The sequence below is a fragment of the Pleurodeles waltl genome, chromosome 3_1, assembly GCF_031143425.1.
Source record: "Pleurodeles waltl isolate 20211129_DDA chromosome 3_1, aPleWal1.hap1.20221129, whole genome shotgun sequence".
Taxonomy (NCBI): Eukaryota; Metazoa; Chordata; class Amphibia; order Caudata; family Salamandridae; genus Pleurodeles; species Pleurodeles waltl.
Window position 1 is genome coordinate 724195148 of NC_090440.1, and position 14686 is coordinate 724209833.

Below are 14686 nucleotides of genomic sequence, written 5' to 3' on the forward strand. Positions count from 1 at the left end.
AGTGAAAAATAAACAGACATTTCATTTGCAGCTGTCCCTTTGATGGCCATGAAGGATACAGGATGACTGAGCATCAGCCCATAAAATAAATCACACTGAACTAGTCACACTTTAAACACACACCTCAATGTTCAACAGCTCCTGCAGTCACAAACGAGGCGACCCCCTCTGAACGTCCAGTTCGCATATCTCAGCCTATGTCATTCATGCACAATGAAGATACATCTCACCTATCTCATACCACCCGATATGGCAAACCAGCGTAGGCGACTTATTGAGGAAATATAATGCTAATAATGGGTGTACTTTTTTATTTAACAAAAGGGAAGATGTATTGTATATCATGCGTGTTAAGACCTTTGCAGTCCTGGGTGGACTTCAGACAGGAATTACATAATCTGATGGGAGGTGTTAAGATGTGGTTATGAAGGTTATGACACAATGCGTGCAGAGCACAACAGTATGTTGAAGAACGAAGAAATGTTACAGAGCATTGTGTGTGGCAAATTAATTTCTATGCTCCCAGGCTGGGGAAGATGCTACAGAAAGGAGCAAGTCCACTGAAACAAAAGAGTGATAAACATTTATGAACTAATAATCAGTCTAGCTAAAACAAACTAAGCAGAGGCACTAATACATTAGCTATGTATTTCTGAAATTGTATTCTGCTATAATGTATGCAACAAAATGTAACAGAGATTTTAGGCACTTATGGGTATAAAGAACAGAGCCAGAGACAACAGTTCACATATGACAATAATACAAAATGCCTAGCAAAGAGTATAAGGTGTTTTTCACTTACCTGAGGTTTAGTTAATTCAATTCCAATATTCTGCACTTCCATTTTGCAGTCTAATTTAGGGGTCTGTAGCTCAGTTTCTGCATGTGGGTTGATGTAGAGCTTTGCAGAGGCTGACACTGGCTGAAAAACTAGAAAATGAAAATATACATATACAACTTCAGTTTTAGGTAATCTAAATTAATATGCACTGCTGTAATACTAGACTGATATAAATATTACTTTTTTGTTATTATCATTTGTGCATAGAGTTTCACATTGCATGCTATCGCTATTCTTTGTGGGAGTGGTTAAAGAAACCTCCCAAGCGGCAGACACTCACTTTAGTTGACTCTTTGTAATGCAAACATCCCTTCTTAATGAATTCTATGTGTAACGTTATCCATTTCCATTCCTTTGCGTGGGGGGGGATCATGCATCACTGTAGGCAAATCCTTGCGAGGGTCATAAAGCCCCTCCCCTTTCTCAACAATGGTAATAAATAGCATGTTACTCTCTATGAATCTGCATACATGGTTTATGTTATGATATTGTATCATCACGTGCAACAGTTATAGACAAAGTTATATTACCATATCTGGAGCACAGTGGGTAAAATGTAGAAATGGACAGACAGACAATAACTAGGCCTTCAGGGTATGGACTCTCATTCGTAAACAAATAGCAGAAGGGGATCTGTGAGGCAAGAAGTATTGTTTTGACAAAGCTGTTAGGTTGTATCATGGTGATAACATGGTATTTTTTCTTTGTACTATAGTAATACATTTGTGAATTTGTGCTAATTAGTAAAACTGCACATAAACTTCATTGGCAAGGGTTGTGTACATATGTATGTATGTATTTTCCCCCACATAAATCAAAGTTAAAGTCAAGCCAAGCCAAGAAGCTATGACTGTATGATTGCAAAATAAAACTAAAAACCCCTTGAAATGATGCTGTTGTGGTCAACTCAACAACTCATAGTTTGCACACCTGTCATCCAACCATCATAATGCTGGTGAACTAACCCTTAATTTAACAGATGGTTTTAAAAGTTGAATAAATGATCTCACCAGTGACATTACACAGTACCTTACTAGTAACGTCATAAGCATTCTCTCAACAATGGGAATAGCATATTACACTCTGCGCGCGCGCACACACACACACACATTTTATTTTCACTAAAAAAGCAAATGTTACAGGGATGTTATAGTTGGGTTCAGATTTTAAAAGCACAAGACCATAGAAATGCAGCTGTTAGAGTTATTTTAAGTAACTTTAAGTCGTGTCCTATGGTCACTGTAACTCGCACCCTTGCCATGCACATTTTCTTATCAATAATTTTACTCCAAATGTTAGTGATATTATCAATGATTTCAAAGAAGATGTCATGAGTGATGCAATAACTGGGGTAATTAGTAGTACTTAGTTACCTAAGGGCACAAGTTCTAGTTACTTAATATAACTAACTATAACACCTGAATTTTCTATGGTTTTGTGCATGTAAAATCTGAACCTAACTATAAAGTCCCTGTAACCTTTGTTTTTTTTTCAGTGAATTTCTAGTGTTTTTTTTTTAATGTTAAGTAAAAGGTCCATCGCAATGCACGGTGGGGGGTTCCGTGGGCATTGGACACAGGGCTTGACATTGTGCTGCCCCCACCCAAGCTTGCTGCTCCTACCCCCATCCTCCTTACCATCCATTGTCCAAGTCCATGCCCATGCTCATTACAATCATGTGTCGCCATTGTTCTACCACTGCCCTTGCCACCTGCCCAGAACAGTTAGCTTGCTGCCCCTTCCACCTCCTCCCTACCTACCTACCCTCTGTTGTCAAAGTCCATGCACCAACCCCCTTGCTCCTGCCCTACGTGGTTTGATGTGCTGTCACTGCCCTCTCCCTCCTGCCTTTCATGGACCATCATGCTGCAGCTGTCCCTTCTATCTGTCCGGTATGGTCAGCTTGCTGCCCTTGTCTCTTTCTCCTCTGTTCTCTGTTTGGGCACATGGCCTGGTCGCCGTCCCTATTGCTTTCCATGGTCTGTTGTGCAGCACTGCCGCCCGCTTGCCCTGTATGGTGTATTGTGCTGCGGCAACCACGGACGCTTGTCCTGTAAGGTCAGTTTGGTGCCCCTACCCCTCTCCTTTCTGCCCTCTGTTATTTGAGGACATTTCCCTACACCATACCTCTTCCCCTTTATACTGGCTAACTAGTAAGTGCTATTTCATTTAATATATATATAGCGTGTTTCCTACACTACAGGTGTGTGAAGGATGTCGAGGTAATATCTCCAGTTTGCCAATGTGGTTGTTCCTTGAACGCCTCCTTCAGATAACTTTACAAAGTGGAACTGCAGAGAAAACATGCTTGATGATTTGTACTTTACATTTTTTTCAGACTACTGTAGGGACTGCGGGGGGAGCCTCAAAGCCCCTATGGTCCCAGCTCGCTCCCTGCCTGCTGCGTAGCGGCATTGCTCCAGCACACAGGGAGCTGCTGAAAATGCAGCTCCTTGCGCGCAGGAGCAATAGTTTCATCTCTTTCCCTGTCAGCATGTTAGCAGACAGGGAAAGAGATAAAAAGTCCAGCAGAAGCATTTTGACAGCTCCCACTTGCTGGAAGTGGAGTGTTTGCTTTTGCTTGGTGTGAGCTGTTACAACTTCCGCCAAGCAAACACAAACAGCTGCCTCCCGAGAGTGAGCACCTCGGGAGGCAGCAGGAGAGGGCGCTGGGGGGTGGTGGTCTCCAGGGCCATGTAGGCCTCCAGAAGGGGGGAAGCTGGCACTCTCCTTCTTTCTAAATATCTATTTGGCCCAGGGAGGTGGTGGTCCCTGGGGATGGGGGGGGGGGTTCTGTGTGGACCTCTTGTTAAATGTTATTGTAGCCCCGGGGAGGTGGCGGTCCCCAGGGCCCAGGGGGTCCACACGATCCCCATACATTTATAAATTACAGCCCTTGTGAGGTGGTGGTCCCACTGCCCCATACGGGTTTCAAAAACAACCCCAGGATCTGGTGGTCCCCAAGCCCAGAGGTGGGTGGCCGCTCACCCCTGCGTACTTTCAAAATTTAGCCCCGGGTAGGTGGTGGTCTCCAGAGCTTTTAACAGCACTCCTAGGAGGGGAGGGCCTGTGCGCCCCCTTCCTTAATGACAAAAATAAGTATGACCCTGGGACCTGGACCACCCAGGGGGAAAATTTTTCTTTTTTTTATTTATATATGGCGAAATTCAGAAATGTTTGCAAATTTGCTCTGAATTAAAAAAAAGCCTTTTTGCCCTGGCTGGGTCCCATGGGGTACCCTAGACCAAGGCTAGACTGTTCCTACCCTGCTAGCTTTTCTTTTTTTTCCAGTTTTTGTTTGGGATTCATTTGAAGCAGAGTCCCAAAATGTCTGCCAGCACTTCATCGTTGAAGTGTTGACAGCTAATCAAATCTCAGCAAGTGATCAGGACTATTTGCGAAGCATTCACACTTCTAGATAAACAAACCTGGATTTCCTTTAATATCTCAAAAACTACTATATGGATTTACACCAAATAACAATAGGCGTGATCTGTGGACCAAAAACGACCTTTCTGCCAAATGTGGTGTAATTCCGTCAAGCAGTTTGGGCTGCAGGCGTGTCTAAAGAGTCTATTGGAATTTAAATGGGAACCACACCTATTTTGACAACACTTTTGCTCAGCCCCCAGCTTGACAGATCACACTGAAACATTCCATGCACAATAAGACCCTAGAGAACACTTTTTTTCAGAAAGTTCATGAAGACTCGACAAACAGCACCAAAGCTGTAGCCAAGTCAAAAATACTTTTTCTATGGAAACTAGGTCCTAACTAATACTACCTACTGGAGACTGAAAAAAAGAAAGGTTACAGGAACTTTATAATTAGGAAAAAGAATAACAAACATAGAAATACAAAGGTTACAAAGACGTTATAGTTAGGTTCACATTTCAAACGTACAAAACTATAGAAATTCCGAAGTTATAGGTATATCAAGTAACTATAACACATGCCCTAAGGTAACTATGACTCACACCCCCATCATGCACAGTTTCTTCATCAATAATCTTAGTGCAAATGTTGCAGTGTTAATTTCAAAGATGCCATAGAAGATATCATGATTGATATAGGGTAAATTAACAGTGCATGGTGAGAGGGTGAGTTACAATTACCTCAGGGCACAAATTATACTGCCTTTAAATAACTAACTATAACTACTGAATTTCTATGGTTTTGTACGTTTGAAATGTGAGCCTAACTAAACAGTGCTACAGTGCTTATGCTCTGTTCCCCTACAAATGCTACTAGTGGGCCTGTAGCACTGATGTGCCACCCACTTAAGTAGCCCCTTTGAACATGTCTCCGGCCTGCCATGGCACCCTGTGTGTTGAGTTTTAAATTGCCATTTTGACCTGGCAAAGTAATCCTTTGGCCAGTTGCAAACCTGTCTTTATCTTACATATTTGTCAACCCTAGGGTAGGCCCTGGCAGTCCAGAGTGCAAGGTGCAGTGTATTTAAAAATGGAGACATGTGCCATTCAGTTTTACATGTCCTGGTATGGAAAACACTTAAATTAATTTTTCACTACTTCAAGGTCTACCTCTCCTACAAGATAAAATTGGAGTTATCATATTACCATGAATAAGCTGTAATTTCCAAATGGTAGCAAGTAACTAATTCATGTTTGAGGTCTCAGAAACTGTAATAAAAATCCTAACTGAAGGTGAAGTTGGATTTTAATTTCCCATTTTAAAAATGCCACTTGGCACCTTCCTGCCTCAAACCATTTGGTGCCTGCAGCCAGTTTCTGGGTCACATGACTGGATGTAGTTGACAATTGGACTTTCACGCACAAGTGGGAGCATAGGTGTGGCTGGACCATCACTGGCAGGATCAGGATGGAAGAGAGGAGCTGGGCACAGCCCTACTTACCATTGAACAGGCTGTGTCTTGCCTCCACACAAAGGGCTGCATACCCAGTGTAGTTTATCTGGAGCCAGGACAGGGAAGGTAATGCACCTGTGCACTTTAAAGGGAAGCCTACAGAGGCTTCTCCATACTTCAAAGGTGCAACTGGGTGTACACACTCGACCTTAGGCACCACTGTTCAATATACTTCTGGACCTGTGGTTAGTCTGCTAGGAAGGACTGCAGTGCAGCTGAAAGGACTCAGAACCATTGCAAAGGCCCGCATCACACCTGTCACCTCTTCGAAACCACCACCGCTCAAAGCTTCCTCAGCGCAGGCCTTCACATCCCTATCGATGGCAGCCTTGTGATGACACCAGACTCCCCATCGCAGCCTTGGAGCTCCTTGGGCTAGATGCATCGCTTTGACTAGGCAATACATCCCCAACACCAGACTTCACATATTAAGCCCTTGTTGACAGGATCCTCAATGACGACGTAGGATCTCACACTGCATCCTCGCAGCATCTCAGAACCGACTATTTGGCTACATGACACATCTTTGACATGGACCATAGCAATGCTCTGCAAACCCGGAAGTAAGGTACTTTGTTCAGCTGAGCTATCTGGGTCCATGTAGCCATCCACGCTCCATCACGGTCCATCCCATCTTGTGACTTTGCCCCAGTTTGGCTTGACCAGATTTCCACAGTTGTTGCTTAAAACCTGCTTATCTCTGGTTCTACTGATTGGATTTTTCTTGTTTTTATGTTTTTTTTTTTTTTTAAAGCTACTGTAAATCTGTTGTAGGATACTTTTGTGATGTGTTTCCACTGTGTTACTGTTTGAAGTGTTCCACAAATACTTCACACATTGCCTGTGAGTTAAACTTGACCGTTGTGCCAAGCTACCAGGTTAATTTAAAGTTTGCTTGTGACTTCATACTGAGAAGAATTGCGGTTGCTACTTGAGAAGGGATTTAACACACACACACACACACACACACACATATATATTTTTTGTTTAACTTAGTGACGGTCACCACTGGGTAATTACAGTTCGATTGTGAAGCATTTTTTGCTTTACTTAGAGCTTTGGCCCTTTTTAACAAATCCTCCCAAAACTGTTCCAAAAATGTCTCATCCATCTCAGCTACTTCCTGGAAAGTTTCTGGGTGACCCATCAAGTGGAAGTCAAGAAAAAGGAGGGGGATTAAAATGCATTTTCTCCATTCATGATTCTAGTGGAAAATTAAGGTTCCACAAAAAATGGCTTAATCAAAATCACAGAAAGATAGATCTTAGTCCAGAAAGAGTGCTTTTTGTGATTTGGTGTAAATCCATTCAGCAGTGTTTGAGGAATAAGGCCTAATAAAATGACTATTTAGAACCACTGAAGATACACAGAGGTGACAGATGTCAAGATGAGATATTATCGACTGACACCACATCAACAATGATGTGGCGGCAGGCCTCTTGGTACTTGGGACTCTGTCTTGAGTTGTTGATAAAAGGTTAGGGAAGGGATACTCTGCCCATAGGCCTGGTAGGGGGTCCCAAAGAGACCCTCCTCCCTCCCATAGCCCAAAATACATATATGTATATATATATATTTTTTTTTTTACTTTGCCACAAACTCATGGTGGATCTGCAAACCCCAAAATAATAAAATAAAAAGACCCAAGCTTGAGTGCATTTAAAAAAAGGTGGGGAAGTGGTGGCGCAGGTGGGTCTCAAGGGGAGGGTACATTCAGCCCCCCTTTCTCGAGACTCTTCATCCTTCAGGGCCTATATCATCTTTAAGGAGAGAGGGACCACATGGCAATCCTGATCTTTAACAATGTCTCATGGAGCCCAACCTCAGGAGACTGTGGTTGCCTGCCTAGGAGAGTGTGGGCATACCATGCCCACACACTCCTGGGCAGGTAACAGAACTTTGCTCCTACCTAGGCTGGAGCAGTTGGAAAATACTGCTCCCGACCAGGAGAAGCAAAGGAAAGGTTTTCTGCTCCGGTCAGCACCCAGCATGATGCTTGCTAGGGAGCCAGCTGGGGGCATACGGGCCCTGGGGCTCCCCCAGCACCACCCAACTTAGCCAGAATTATGGGTGCCCCAGGTGTACAATCCAACATTTTAAAAAAAGAGCCTTTCCTGCTGGGGCTCCCCTCGCTGCCACCAACAAAAGTTGAGTTGTGGGTGCACAAGTGGACACCAGGACACCCACATAAGGAAAAAAACTGCTGGCTCCTGGGGTACCAACGAAGGGTGCTCGTTGGGGCCGTGGGGAACCTTGGGTTCGCTCCGCAGACTGAAACAAAATTTAAAATATGGGTGTCCCGGGTGGGCACTGGAACACCCACAAAAATATATTACAAAATGATTACTAAATGGGCACCAGGAGCTTCTCATGTATTATTCACTGCTCATTGGAGGAGTGCCCTATAATGCTATGTGAGGGGTCTTCACACTTTCCTTTGAGCTTGGTGATGTCCCCCAGAATGGGCAGAGGCACCACCAAGCATTGTTTTTTTAATGTTGCTGTGGGGAATGCAGCAGCCCACCCCAAGCAACATAAAAAAACAGTTAGTCTACTGGGTTACTAAATCCATGACTCTAGGAGAACTTACCATACTTTTCAAAAGCAAGCCTAGCTGGAGCTCTGTGCTCTTCAACTGGAGTGTAAGGTCCTCTTGTGTTTGTCTTTATGTTTTAATTTTGATAGATGAAAAATGTAAAAGGAAAACTCAGACATGTTGATTCTATTTAAAAAATAAAACTGTAATTTTACAACCCATAAAATGCAACTATAAAAACTATCTTGCATGAAAGATTCAGAGACATGTTTATGTAATTGTTTTTATTAAAACCCTTTTTATAATAATCACTTTTATTAAACATTTCTTTGTGCAAGATACAGAAATATACATTTGATATTGGGGATTTTTGGAGAAAATTGATAGATCTGATTCATATATATTTGTTAGACCTGACAGCCTTAGGGTGATCACCCTCAACTTTTTGCCTGCCTGCCTCCACTTTTTGACACTGGTTTTGCTGGTTTTAGGACTCAACGCACTTTACCACTGCTAATCCAGTGCTAAAGTGCATATGCTCTCTCCGTTGAAACATGGTGACCCTGGCTCATACTCAATTGGCTTATTTAATTTATTTATAAGTCCCATGTAAAAGTGCACTACATGTGCCAAAGGCCTGTAGATTAAATACTACTAGTGGGCCTGCAGCACTGATTGTGCCACCCACATAAGAAGCCCCCTAACCATGTCTCAGGCCTGCCATTGTAAGGCCTGTGGGTGCAGTTTCATTGCCAACTCGGCTTGGCATTTAAAAGTACTTGTCAAGCCTTAAACTCCCCTTTTTCTACATACAAGTCACCCCTAAGGTAGGCCCTAGGTAACCCAAAGGGCAGGATGCTATGTAGGGAAAAGGCAGGACATGTACCTGTGTAGTTTATATGTACTGGTAGTGTCAAACTCCTAAATTCGTTTTACACTGCTGTGAGGCCTGCTCCTTTCATTGGCTAACATTAGGGCTACCCTCATATACTGTTTGAGTGGTAGATTTTGATCAGAAATGAGTAACAAGGTCATATTTACTATGGCCAGAATGGTAACATAAAATCCTGCTGACGCTGGATTTAATATTACTATCTTAGAAATGCCACTTTTAGAAAGAGAGCATTTTTCTGCACTTAAATCCTTCTGTGCCTTACAATCCACGTCTCACTGGTTTAGTTGACAGCTTCCTAGTGCATTTCACTCAGAAAACCCCAACACAGGAAGCTCAGTCACACCTGCACACACTGACTGGGTCTTTCTGGGCTCGAAGGGTAGAGAGCCTGACACTTACATCTCAAAGCACAGTGGCCTACCCTCACACAATGGACTGCCAAATGCCCTACTGGGACCCTGGCAGACAGGATTGTACTGAAAGGAGACCTTGTGCACTTCTAAGCCACTCTTTGAAGTCTCCCCCAATTCAAAGGCACATTTGGGTATTTAAACAGGGCCTTTGACCCTACCAACTCAGACACTTCTTGACAAGATACCTACTGGGAAAGGAACTCTGAACCAGATCATGCAACCTGCCAAGAGAAGCTGCCTAGCTGCCCAAAGGACTCACCTGACTGCTTTGCTAAAAAGGTCTGCTGCCTTGCTGTTGCCCTGTTGCCTTGCTGCCCTATGGCTCTGCTGAGAAATGCTCTCCAAGGGCTTGGATTGAGCAGGGCCAAAAAGATTATTTCTTCAAAGAACTCCATATGTAGTGAAAATCGATGCACACCCTGTCGGAATCGACGCACAGCCTGCCCTGCGTTGAGAAAATCACCGCACACTGAACCGGAAAGATGCAGCCCGGCTCCCCGAGTGGAGATTAATGCAGCACCAGCATTGCGACCGTAACTTCGACGCACGGCCCACTGGATTGGCGCATTGCCGACCTGGAACGACGCAGCCCGACTTTCTGCAAGAAGAATCAACGCAGCGCCTGCAGTTCGACAGAAATTTCCCCGCATCGCCCACCGGATCAACGCAGTTCCTGTGACTTCGTCCTGCACGGTCAGGATTTCTCCGCATTGTCCCCGGGACGTCCCAATACCCCACAACCCGAAGAGGATCCAAGCCTGCGCGCCGAAATCAACGCAAAGCCTTTGCTGCATGGAAAAACATTGACGCATTGTCTATGTGCGCCCAGAGAAACTGACGCACACATCCCCGTTTTCTATGCACCTCCTCCTCTGTGCGGGTAATTTAGACACAAATCAGGTACTTTGTGCTTGCAAGAGACACTTATTGCTTTTTAAGAACTAGAGACACTATTTATCATTTCAAGAGTGATATTTCAACTTGAATTTATCAAATCTTGATTGTTTTAACCTTAATCTACGCAGATAAATATTCTATATTGTTCTAAATCTGTGTGGTGTATTTTTGTGGTGTTTATACTGTGTTATTGCATGATTTATTGCACAAATACTTTACACATTGCCTTCTAAATTAATCCTGACTGCTCAGTGCCAAGCTATCAGAGGGTGGGCACAGGATAATTTGGATTGTGTGTGACTTACTCTGACTAGAGTGAGGGTCCTTGCATGGACAGGTGGTAACCTGTCTGCCAACCAAAGACCCCATTTCTAACATTGGTGATCAGCGGTGAGGATACGACTTTTATTTGTGCAGTGACATACAATAGCTAAGTGTACACTAACTACCCAGGTCAACTTGATTTTTAATCTTTTTCTGCAATTTTGTTTTCTGCGTGACATTTTAACTTAATCCTCATTCAACATGTCTCTGGTTGGGTCTCAAGCAGGAGCTGAAGATTTTGACCTAGCCAAGCTGGAGACATACACTGTTAACAAGCTGATGGGGTTTTGTAAGGGGATGGCAGAACCTACCCGGGGTGCCTCCAGAAAGTAGGAATACCAAAAGGCACTGAGGGCCTGGGCAGAAGCCCATTTAGAAGAGAATGTTGAGGAGCAGGAGCCAGAGGATGGCCCCTCAGAGGATTTTTTGCCAGCAGTACAGGGGTTGTTACCCCTGGAATTGTGCCCCTGGCAATCCAGGGAGCAGTGTCTCTAGCCATGGCCTGACCGCAGGAAAAGGCGATAGGAGAGAGAATTTCAACTTCAAATAGCAAAGTTAAACATGGAGGCAGAGGAAAAGAAAGCAGAGAGAGCAGCTGAGAGCGCCTTGGCTGAAAAGAAACTTTTGTTGGCTCATGAACTGAGACTCAAAGAACTGGATATCAAGGCGAGGCAGTCTGAGTCCAGCAGTGATGGTGGCAGCATACATGCAGGACCTGCTGGGGAAAGGAAGGTTCGTATACCCAAAAATGTGGTGCCAAGTTATTTGGTGGGGGATGACATTGATAAGTGGTTAGCTGTTTATGAAGTTGCACTAAGGGCTCATGGGGTTTCTGAAGAGCAACGGGGGGCAGCCTTGCAGTGGTATGTACCAGTAGTGGGGAGGGACACATGCCTTGCATTGGATCCAAGGTATCAAAACACATACGTACCCATGCAAACTGCTTTACTTGCCAAGTTTGGGCTGACTCCTGAGAAATACCATCAGAGGTTTAGGGACAGCACCAAACTCTCCACACATAACTGGGTAAACTTTTTCGAATTCTCCAGTAAGGCACTGAATGGATGGTTGCGGGCAGTAAAGTAGATGAATATTTGGGGTTATACAATTTGATCCTGAAAGAGTATATGTTAAATGTTTGCTTTACAGAGTTACGCCAGCACCTAGCTGACAGTAAGCTGACTGATCCTAGAAAGCTTGCTGAGGAGGCAGACCTCTGGGTTAGCACCAGAGTGTCACGAAAGATACCTGGGGGGACACCCATAAAGGTGGTCATGGTCCCCACCAGAAGAAAGAGGGGGGAGAAAAACTTAAAAATAAGGACTTCTCAAAAGGCCCTCAAAGCAATTCCCAGGGGGGAAGTGGTAATCAGTCCCTGTCTGAATGGGAGAAGGGGCCAGGGTACTTTGACAAAAAGAAAGGAAAATGATCCCCAAATGCTTAGAGTGCTTCAAACATGAACACTTTAAGGGCGACTCTGTGTCCTAGGAGGACACAGCCCCACACTGGAGGGCAGACACCTGGGCTGGCTAGTGTAGCGCTCGGGGGGGGGGCAGTCCCAGTTAACTTTGGGGAGCAGATAGAGGGGTCCCTAGTATCCCTGGGGGATGAGGAAATGGTGCCCAAAGCCAACAGGCCTGCCAATACTTCCAAGTATAGGCAGTAGGTCACCATTAATGGGCAAAGGGTGGAGGCTCTGCATGACACAGGAGCCAGTATGACTACTGTCAGGGGTCAGCTGGTGTCAGCGGAGGCCATCCCTAATACATTTCACCAGGTGATAGTCGCTGACAATCATGAGAGCCACCTACTGGTAGCTCTGGTTCCCTTTGAGTGGGGGGGGGGGGGGTTCTGGTACTCTAAAAGTAGCTGTGAGTCCCGACATGCCTGTAGATTGTCTTTTAGGCAATGGTCTTGAGCACACTGCCTGGAAGGAGGTAGAGCTCAGACCCCACCTGCAGATGTTAGGTTTACCTGAATGGGTCTGCATGACCACACGGACCATGGCTGCCCGTGAAGGGAGTCAAGGGCGTCTGGAGCCTGGAACAATGGCACAGACAGCAGCACAGAGGAAGGGCAAGGGGCGCAGGAAACCCACCCCAGATATTCCTGCAGGAGGCCCCTGAGCCAACTGGGGAGGATATTGCCGTCCTGGGAAACCTGCCTGAGCTTGCTGGCTGGCAAGTAGAGGGTGGACCAACCAGAGAGGAATTCTGCAAAGCGCAGAAGGAGTGCCCCACTCTTGAGGGTCTGATGCAACAGGCCTCAGCCCAAGCAGCAGTTGAATCCTCTGGCGATCACCACATATATTGGGAGAATGATTTCCTCTACTGTGAGCCTAAGGTACCGGCCGCTGGGGCAGCACGTGTGCTGATGGTCCCCCAGTGCTACCGGGCCTTCCTACTGGGCCTGGCTCATGACATCCCCCTGCCAGGACATTCGGGGCAAGACAAGACCTTTGCCAGGCTTGTCACCCACTTTTATTGGACTCGAATGCAGGTAGCCTCTGATAATTTCTGTAGGTTCTGCCCAACCTGCCAGGCTAGTGGAAAGACAGGGAAAAGGCTCAAGGCCCCCTGATCCCACTCCCAGTCATTGGCACCCCCTTTGAAAGGGTCAACGTCATTGGTCCCTTGGACTCCAAAACCGCCGTGCTGTCCCTCCGCAACCAGATGCAGAATTTCTGGAAACAGGCCAAGAGCAACCTCAAGGCCAATCAAGAGGTGATGAAGGAATGGTATGACTAGAAGGCTACCCTGGTAGAATTCTCTCCTGGAGACAAAGTATGGGTGATGGAGCCAGTAGAGCCTAAAACTCTCCAGGACTGCTTAACTGGCCCATTTGAAGTCAAGGAGCGAAAGGGGGAGGCCATTTACCTAGTGGACCTCAAGACCCCCAGAAACTCCCTAAAGGGTTCTCCATCATAACCGACTGAAGCCTCATTTTGCGGGGTCTGAGGTCAGCATGCTTCTTGTGACAGATGAGGGCATGGAAGAGGAGAGTGAGCCTCTCTCCGACCTCCTCTCTTAAAAGGAAGGTGATGGGTCAGTGGAGGGTATTAATCTCTCTGACTCCCTTACCCTAGATCAGAGAGGAGACTGCTACGAGTTGTTGGAGCAGTTCTGTTCCCTGTTCTTCCTCATGCCTGGGCTCTCACATGTGACACAGGAGACAGTCCACCTGTGAAGAAACAAATTTACAGGGTGTCAGATAAAGTGAGGTTCATTATCAAGGGTGAAGTGGCCAGGATGCTGGCTCTTGGGGTGATAGAGAAGTCCAGCAGTCCCTGGTCCAGACCAGTGGTGTTGTTTCCCAAGGCTGCTGCTCCTGTTGCCAAGCCAGAACTTAGGTTTTGGGGGGACTACCGGGGTCTCAACTCCATCACAAAGACAGATGCTCACCCCATCCCCCGCGCTGATGAGCTCGTAAACAGGCTAGGTGCTGCCAAGTTCCTTAGTACCTTTGACCTCACGTCAGGGTACTGGCAGATCGCCTTGACTAAAGGGGCTCAAGAGAGATCCACTTTTTCTACTCCTGAGGGCCATTACCAGTTCAGAGTAATGCCCTTTGGATTGAAAAATGCCCCCACTACCTTCCAACAGTAGGTTAACTGGGTCCTAGCTGGCAAGGATGCCTTCTGTGCAGCCTACCTACACAACATTGCCGTCTATAGTTCCAGATGGAAGGAACACCTGCTCCACCTCAAGGAGGTGCTTCAGGCCCTGCAACAGGCAGGCCTGACCATCAAAGCCAGTAAGTGCCAGACTGAGCAGGGGTCCGTGGTGAACTTGGAACACCTAGTAGGTGGCGGTAAGGTGCAGCCCCTCCAGGCCAAGATTGAAATCATTAAGGCCTGGCAACCACCTAGAACCAAAACATAGGTGAGGGCCTT

The 14686-nt window shown here is 45.7% G+C and overlaps 1 protein-coding gene across 1 annotated transcript in view; it reads right to left on the minus strand.

Annotated features, from left to right (window-relative positions):
* Positions 1 to 14686, minus strand: part of LOC138284568 (intermembrane lipid transfer protein VPS13C-like) — a 953192-nt gene that overhangs the window by 341547 nt on the left and 596959 nt on the right. Inside the window, exon 11 of the mRNA XM_069223471.1 lies at positions 803 to 930. Within this exon, the coding sequence (XP_069079572.1) occupies positions 803 to 930 (128 nt within the window). The remainder of the gene's footprint in view (positions 1 to 802; positions 931 to 14686) is intronic.